Source organism: Branchiostoma belcheri, unplaced genomic scaffold (genome assembly GCF_001625305.1).
Source record: "Branchiostoma belcheri isolate BF01 breed outbred unplaced genomic scaffold, Haploidv18h27 scaffold47, whole genome shotgun sequence".
NCBI classification, from domain to species: domain Eukaryota; kingdom Metazoa; phylum Chordata; class Leptocardii; order Amphioxiformes; family Branchiostomatidae; genus Branchiostoma; species Branchiostoma belcheri.
The window spans coordinates 237840-246598 of record NW_017804098.1 but is presented as its reverse complement, the minus strand read 5'-3'; the positions used below and the strand labels follow the sequence as shown (position 1 = coordinate 246598).

General features: G+C 44.4%; 1 protein-coding gene across 4 annotated transcripts; it reads left to right on the top strand.

Annotated features, from left to right (window-relative positions):
- The first annotated feature begins 489 nt into the window (after positions 1–489).
- On the top strand, positions 490–8384 carry LOC109479215 (protein c-ets-1-B-like). 4 transcript variants are annotated; one of them, XM_019781117.1, is made up of 8 exons: positions 490–750; positions 1300–1367; positions 2878–3004; positions 4947–5063; positions 5439–5639; positions 5766–6203; positions 6332–6571; positions 6914–8384. In XM_019781117.1, exons 2-8 carry the CDS (start codon positions 1308–1310, stop codon positions 7264–7266), a joined length of 1536 nt encoding a protein of 511 aa, XP_019636676.1. In that variant the 5' UTR covers positions 490–750; positions 1300–1307; the 3' UTR covers positions 7267–8384. The 4 variants fall into 4 exon arrangements, with proteins under 4 accessions (XP_019636676.1, XP_019636678.1, XP_019636679.1 ...); XM_019781119.1 differs by lacking the exons at positions 490–750; positions 1300–1367 and adding an exon at positions 2624–2766; XM_019781120.1 differs by lacking the exons at positions 490–750; positions 1300–1367; positions 2878–3004 and adding an exon at positions 4088–4198.
- Positions 8385–8759: the final 375 nt, after the last annotated feature.

Genomic DNA, 8759 nt, shown 5'->3' with positions numbered 1-8759 from the left:
TTTCTTAGCAGACGAGCTATCAAAAATACTCCACATCTCCATAGGATATCCATTCGCAATTCATGTTTAAACCACAATAGTCAGGTTTACGACCGCATTCTGACCCGTTTCTCGTCCAGCGACCGCTACTTGGGAACCTCCTTTCTAAGAATAGATCGTGTTGGGTTGCCTTCGGCGTAAGTCGGGGTAGCCCAGAATGTTACCTTATATGGAAGTGACATTTGTTTTTAATTTGGGCTACGTCACAGCGTTGCTAGCTTACTATTGGCTGGGTCAGCATGGGTCAGAGAACATACATAAAATGGCGTGTCGGATTACTGCCTGAACAATAGAAGGGCTGTCAGCCATTATCGATTTTCCGTGACGTAGTTGCGACGTCATAAGAAGGTGTTTATAACATACCCAACCCCTCGTGACGTGGGCCAATCAGACGGCGCACATGCCACCTTGTTTTGCAACGTCGGGATTCTCGGGTATAAATGCTTTATCAGCCGCGTCGGTGGACAGTCTGAAACGTTCACTTCCTGAGGAATACTCGATACGCTAAGAAAGCGTGACTAAATATCGTGGGGGTAGTTCAAATTTGAGGATATTTTAGATACGCCCCCGTTTGGTCAGCAGGATCGTTAGACAATAATATAATTTTTGACCGCAGTAAAATTTCTTATCGTCGCCCACGTTTCACACCTCTCAACGGGCGCCAAGACGCGAGATCGACTACTCAGCCAGGATTTCTGAACCATTCCCAAGGTGAGATCTGATTTGTTTTTTGGGGGGTTATTTTCCTGATTTTGTACTACGATGTGAGCGACTTCGAGTGGGGAGGTCTTGTTTTATATAATGAATTAGTCGGGCGCGCGCCACGATTTCTTCATTTCAACATGGCGCCATAGCACCAGCCGCTAGCCGCCGACCGTTTAGCGGTACTTCGGTACAGCTGTCTGTACTCAAGAAGTAGCCACGTTTACTTACATGTGCAGAGATATGTGTAAAGGCGGATGAATCACACATGTATCAGCAACTGTAGCTGTGAAACTGTACAAATTGAATTCTTGTAATAAATGTGTATTGAAAAATACACACGCAGTTCAGTGCCGCCAGCTGAGATTCGCTCACCACTTCGGCGCTAGCGTCGGGTCGTGTCCCTACATTGGATTGAAAAATAAATTGATTGTTAGATCTGCAGACTAATATCTGGCGATGTTTACAAACTAGAGAGCACACACACTGAATATTTAAATTAAACAACGCAAGCTTCCATTGATGTACGAAATATTTATGTAGTGTTTATACTTTCAGAGACATCCATGATGAAGGTACCCACAAGCCTCGTCAATACTATGGCCCCAGGCCTGAAATCGACTAAGGTAAGAACAAACTTACATCAAATTATGTCAAAATGTTTCTAGATTTTTCCACGCTCCCTCAAATCTTATCCGGGGTTCCCCCCTCATGTGCCAGCCGGCACAGTCCAACATGTTTGCCGTCTTGTGTGTTGTTTGCTTTCGCCCCACCTTGCACAAATGCGCCGTACAATCTGATAAATGAAGCCATGTTGTGTTACACAAGCGTTGCTGACTATTTACTAGTGCCCTAATGTGGTTTAGGGCAATTGGTCCTAATTTTAGTTCTATCAGTAGAGTCGTTTAGTGAACAAGTTCGAAATAAATGGGAAATTTACATCCAACAGAATTATTTTATGCGCTAAATTTTTCGAGAAAAATAAAATACAGCGACCAACAAAAAATACTCGAGTAGATCCTGGCGTGGTTGTTACTGGGGCTATACGGACATGTCTCAGTGGAGTAGGAACGTCCAGAAATGTGGCTACAACATGTGAATGGTCTCTCGGGGATATCAGAGATTCCCCACACGTAACACCGAACATGAGCCCCGCTCCGGTGCGCTACGTCACAGGGGTCCTGACCTCACACATACTTGATTAGCTTGTGTACTGCCAACCGATGCGTAAGCCTGGCAAGCGGCCAACTCACGTTGCGATGTGTGGCAAACACACCAGCTATCTAACCCGTAGACCTGGATCCATGGATCTTACTCGCTAGCAAGCTTCTGACATTATTTCCCCCTCCCAAAATCACTGCACTATAAAAATTATGGGGAAAATATTCACAGTTCATGTTCTAAAGTAGTCTAACTCTTGTTATATTTTCAATCAACCTCCTTTTTTCAATCGTTAATCACTGTAGTCTCGTTAGCACTTATGTCAACATCATGAGACTTACGTAATTAATGAAGCTGAATTGGAAGGATCCCCGAATAAAGTCAATATTTTTGGACGCGGCATGTTTTCTGTCTACACCGTGGATGTTTGTTTATTCGTACCAAAATGTACTCCCACACAATTCTGACAAAGTGAAACACTTGTGTAAACATTAGTCACATGGCGCAATTGTCTGGAGTTTCCGGGCCTTTACCTGGTCATACCTGTCCTGGGGTCATTCACCTGACGTGGTGGTTTGTGTCCGGAAAACGGCCATCTCATGTCACCTCCCGGGTATTGTTTACTACAGACAAGGTGTGCCGTGTGGGCATGGTAATCAGACAGGTGACTAACATAATCCAACAGGCACACGGTATAAACACAGTCTGGGGGTCCCCTGGTCATTAGTTCATCACCACATGCATGTTGACAGTCAACTTGTTGTTCCGAAAGTTCCGATCGTAATATTATTTTTCCAGTGATTAAGTATGTCGGGTGCGGAACCTTTTGTGACGTGTCCCAATGTTACCATTTACAACAGGAATGTACGTATCGTCAGGCCGTCTTCGTTTGTGTTTTCTAAAGCACAGTTAATTTTTCAGAAATAACGCTGTCTCCACCGTGGATTAAATGTTATGTTGTTGTGTTTTCCCCAGCTGGTTGAAGCGGACACAAAAGTGAGGAAGACTCTGACCTTCACACTGCCGTCCCCCACATCAGACTTGGACTGTGTGGTGCCAACTGGCGCAGAGTACCTGCAGGACGACCAAGACATTTCTATCGGTAAGTCCAAATATATTTTTAATTCGGAATACTGGAAACTAACAAAGTTTCTCGCTGACCACCGTTTTTCTTTTTTAATCCCTAGAGCCTGTCGCTGATTATTTTTCTTTTGCTAATTTGTTTCTTCTTTGCTCTCACATTTCTCGCACTGTTTGTCTTTTGCCAACTTATCTTTGCCGTTTTAATTAGTTCTGTCAACAAATCCCCGTATGTAATCAGTGGCATTCCTGGTCATGGATGAATTATGTATGAAACGTCTCAGATTACGTCGGATTGGCAAAATGATTATAAACACGATCTTTAATCCAAAACACACCCAATTCAAATAGCCCGATGGAAAGACTCAATTCAATTGTACCCATCTCGTGGTTTGTGGTACCGTGTGCGTAGAGAATTCGCGCCCTCAGAATGGCCTCAGGCAGTGGTGGGAAGGAGTCCCCTGGGCTTCTGAAAAACAAGACATCTCATTTCTGTGTAATCCAAACAAGCTGACTCACTGGGGATGGCTGACCTTGCAACTTTGCCAAAAGATAAGCTAGCCTTGCAGGGCAGTAATGAGATACGAGAGCGCGCGAAGGACAGATCAAACCTCGTCTCACAATTACACAGAAGGTCAACTAAACATCCAATCAAATGCCAGCGCCAAAAATAGTCTTCTTGAGTCGCTGACAGGGTAAAATTGGAAACCTGAGCCCTACTATCGCATGGATACAGGCACGGTATCAGTGTGCCTCCTTGGTTTTTACTCAGCAAAGGTGTTTCCTATTTACAGGGATTACGGGTAACCTTTTAGGCGAGTGTGTCGGGGCCTAACAATATTAGGAAAGGCGGTGGAGACAAGGTTCAGAATTGATATGATTGATTCCGTCTCAAATTGAAAAGAGGACATCAGTGTTGAAGTCTGAAGTCCACATGTGTTCATTCAATAAGCCGAATTCAATACTCCCAAAGAAGGCTTTTCTCATTCAAATCAAGCATCACCTGATCTGGCCCCGGGCCCTCTAGGAGGCGGGATTTATGACGTCACGCGTGGGCGTCCGTCCCTCACTAGACGTGACCAAATAAGGTAGGGCTCAAACAATGCTTATGTATGATGTCACCCGCGCCAGCCTTCATTCATAAAACTGGTGATCGTGCCAGACGACCGTAACATTAGAGTACGCCGCGGTTCGGGAAGGATGGTTCTTATCAGGGGTACGCACACTTCCCAAATTTCTTAGGCCACTGACTACTAAAGCCTGTGTGCCTGCTGGCTTGATCATTCTGGCTTCTGTTTTCGCTTGGGACGGCAGCACGATTCGCCTCTTTTCTCATTTCTACCGACCGTTCGTCACTTTTTGCAGTCCTTTAGTTACTTCGGCTCTGGTTTTTCCATGTCTTCAGGTATTTTTTTCGCCGGAATTTGCTGGCGATATTTCTTTACCTTTCATTCTTTCTCTTTATGTTTTGAGTATTAGATTACCTTCCGCTACTAACGCTACATGGTCTAAATGTGAATCACTCTTCTGTCATAGTGCATGCGTCCGGTCATTGCCCTATTAACTGTTTAACTTTTCAACTTTCTAAACTGCTTTCTTTCTAAAGATGTTTCCATTATTTGAATATTATCCAAGTCCGTTTAACAATAGTCATTTGTTTTTTCGGTAATCAAATTGGAATTTAGTTCTCGAATGCCTTGTATGCCAACCATTACCTATTTATGTGGTCGAGGTCAGGCTTGAAGTGATTGCGACAGCATGTCACCAGGCCGTGCAAATCTACACGTGTTTATCCAAGAGCGCTAGCTTATGCCTGAAGGCCGCTAGTGTCCCCTTTGTGTAAAGTTTGTACTTCGTGATGTTCCGCAACTGGAACGCCCTTCGTGTTGACAGACGGCTGACTGTTGATGACGTTAACCATGGAGCGAGAAATAAAGCGAGCTTGTTATGTTTTGTCTTCACAGACTTGCACCCAGCCATTCCACCAGTGACGCCTGGCACCAACGCTCTCATGACGGAGTGCCTCAAACAGAGCTACAGCAGCTTCAAGGAGGAGCGACAGAAATTTGGGATCCTCAAAGGTAAATATCCTCTCATTTTTATTGAGGGGGGCTTCGTTAATACATGTACTACTAATGATGATGATGAATAATAGATATCACAACAAAGGGATAGCGATTCTACTGGAGTGGTAGTTTCTTGGGAAAACACCGGGGGTGAATTACCCCATACGTCACCATGGGTTGGGCTCTTGTGCCTCAGGGCGACGGTTAAATTTTAAAAGCTTTAAAGTGGGTTTGGATTTCATGTAATTATACCTCCCTCGAGTACAAATTAGCAACAGACAAACATACATATCATAGATAGAAAATGTATTCTTCAATTACCTTACCAACACCCGGAGTATTTAATTTAAAAATGATATTCACCATCGCTATGTTTATTTTTCTCGACAGATCCTCGCCAGTGGTCTGACACACAGGTCCTGCAGTGGGTCTCCTGGGCGTCCAGGGAGTTCTCTCTGCACGGAATCCGACCCTCCAACTTCACAGTGACAGGCCGAGAGCTGTGCTCCATGGACAAGGACAGGTTCCTCAGCCTGGCCCCTCCGTTTGTTGGGGACATCCTGTGGGAGCACCTGGACATGCTGCAGAAAGGTAAATATACAGTCATGCACTTTTAGAACTCGAAATTTCCAGGTATTTATCCTTGTGAAATTCTATAGTTCAGTTGACCCTGAAGCGTTACTTAACCGTCCTTTGTTCCTTTTATGTTTTCTACAGAAGTGGATGAAGACAAACAACAGGAGTTTGTCAGCAAGACCACAAACATTCCTTTGGAAAGTGTGCCAGCCAATTTCTACGAATCCGTCTGCATGCCTGACTTCAACGACTTCCTGGCCAGAGGAGCGTTGCCGGGGCAGGCCTACTGTGGAGGCGTCCCCATGTTGGATTCACAGCTCATGGAGGGCACCAGCTACCAGATCTCAGAATCTCTGCAGACCTTGAACGACATCAACGCAGAAGACCTGCTACCAACGCACAAGATCAAGACCGAAGACTCCGACTACTACAGCTGGGCATCAAGCACCCCCTCCCCATGCTCATCATACCAGACGGAGGAATCCTACGACAGCCTTGTCCCTGAGTACTACCCCACATTCCAGCGAAACACCAAGCCCATGCAGTCCGGAGGACAGGCGTACGAGAGGCCAAACAGAGGTAGGCATCTACATGCATTGTTAAATCCATCTTGTTCACTTTCAACTGTTTTGGTTCCCCTTGAAATTATGCACATGTTTCACGTGACGTTTTTCTAACATCGCCTTGTTCAATTTGTGTTTTGTTAGGAAAGTTCGGAGGGATGAACAACACATACCAGGGAGAGTACAACAACAGTAGTTCTCCCTATGGCAGCTACAGCCAGTCGAGCAGTGGTCTGCAGCGGGTCCCCTCCTTCTCCTCCCTCAACAGTAGCCACGGCAACGGGGATTTCAGCGACTTCTCATTCAACACCCAGGAGTCCAGACCGCAGACAGCCGAACCCGGCAACCCTGTCATCCAAGCCGCTGTGTTGGCCGGATATTCTGGTGAGTGTTGGGATAAAGACCCTTACAGTTTCTCTGATGTAGTTGGGGGAGGTTGGTAAGAGGTTACAACCTTTAATTTTAAACAGAAAACAAGCTCTGTATAATTCTCTGATGTAGTTGGGGGAGGTTGGTAAGAGGTTACAACCTTTAATTTTAAACAGAAAACAAGCTCTGTATAACTTAGTGGGAGGATAAACCTGTCAAGGCAGAAATTGCTTCTGTGTGAGGCAAGGTTTCTTGAGATTAAGGTCAGCTGCTGTAACGTTTCAATGTCAATATATGTACTATGATTAACACGTGTGAAACAAAATTACTTAATTCTTCTTGTCTTTGTTTCAACAGGCAGTGGCCCCATTCAGCTCTGGCAGTTCCTGCTCGAGTTGTTGACAGACAAGTCCTGCCAGCACTTCATCACCTGGACGGGCAACGGCTGGGAGTTCAAGCTCATCGACCCTGACGAGGTCGCCCGCCGGTGGGGCATCCGTAAGAACAAGCCAAAGATGAACTACGAGAAGCTCAGCCGTGGTCTTCGCTACTACTACGACAAGAACATCATCCACAAGACGTCTGGGAAGCGGTACGTGTACCGGTTCGTGTGCGACCTACAGAACCTGCTGGGGTACACACCCGAGGAGATCCACGCCATGGTAGACCTCAAACCCGTCCCCAGCGACGACGAGGACGACGAGAAGTGAGCCGAACTTTTAATCTGGCTAAAGCAATGATGACTTGATCAGGTCTGGCTGTGTGACACACGGTCTTGCATTTCTTGTCCGTCCATCATTCGTGTTGGCGGGCTAATTTCTCTGGCTCACTTGGCGTCGGTTCTGTACTGACATGTAAAGGGCCATGTTCTTGGCCTAAGTGCAATACGACATTCGCATGTGTGCAGTTTATGGTCCACTGTTGGGACCTACCAAGTGTTCTTTCGGGCTGGTCCCCTTGTATAACCTAACAATATCCAGGGTTTGTACCAACCAGCCCAGGGAAATAGAGTCGTATTGTTGGGTACCACCCAAGCTAAGAAGAGGGATGTAAAAACACTCCGTTGGCATTTGATCAACAATTGTGTATTTAACCTCACTTATTCACTGCCAAACAGTTCTGTGTACCTTCTGAGTGAGAACCTATCCACTCACATCCATTCCCGCTAAGATCTGTATCCATACTGCAGTGAAATGACTCTAGAAACTGTGTCTTGTTATCGATGTTTGTGAATATAAATGTCAAACTTTGTATATTTTTTATATGGGATTGACCTAAGAGTAAGATAAAGTTTTAAAAGAACAGAAGAAGTGATGCAGGCGTCAGGCTAGTTCTCCAAAGCAATATGTATGTATTTTGGATGTTCTTGTTTGTTGCAGAGGGTTGAACTAGATGGCAGGACCTGAATTTTAACATGTTGCGAGGACAATGATATTGATCGTCCAGAAACGTTTTAACGCCAAATGGTGTATTACTTAGTGTACAGGTCCTTATGTGAAGACATGTAAATATGTTGTCATTGTTCAGTTGTAAACTTATTTGTGAAAAATAATCAAAACCTGGCTATGTGTTAGTCGTAAGACCACTGAATCTATGAAAAAGAGAGTTACCATTCACAGTATTGTGATTCACAATGGACAGAGACAATGAATCTCTTGGAGGACTTTATATTGAAAGTAAAAGGTATTTGTATACTTTTGTACGATACATGAGACGTTCTCTAAATATATCTATCTATATATATGTATACCAAGTGCCACTTAGTGAAGTGTTGAACTTTGTACTTTTTATACGTTTGTTGGAATAAATTATACATCATCGTGAAACAGAATCTGTTGCGTTGTGTTTTCAGCTGGTATTTTAGATAGCTTTTATAATGTTTCTCCTTGAAAACATCAACATTTACTGACATTTAGATAAATTTTGAAAGTAGGAAGGGGAGAACGTGAACAGCCAATTTGCAAAAACCTTTGTTGGCGGGGTAGCGGATTCTGGGTAGATGACGGAAGAACATTTGTAACTGGACTTGGCTGCAGGCAATCCCGAATTATCAATAATTCTAATAATATATCCGTGACATCAAGACGTGACTATTAAATGAACGTCTTTAAATTTATTCTCGAAGAACGCACATTTGTTGTTCACTACCATTAGAAAGGTATTGAAAGGATAAGTACTGCGTGGGATGAGTAAGTAAAAGACC

Coding starts and splice junctions, on each gene's coding strand:
- LOC109479215 (XM_019781117.1), top strand. CDS start 1,308: ATGATGAAGGTACCCACAAGCCTCGTCAATACTATGGCCCCAGGCCTG. Junction 3,005..4,946: donor CGACCAAGACATTTCTATCG/GTAAGTCCAAAT, acceptor TTGTCTTCACAG/ACTTGCACCCAGCCATTCCA. Junction 6,204..6,331: donor GTACGAGAGGCCAAACAGAG/GTAGGCATCTAC, acceptor GTGTTTTGTTAG/GAAAGTTCGGAGGGATGAAC.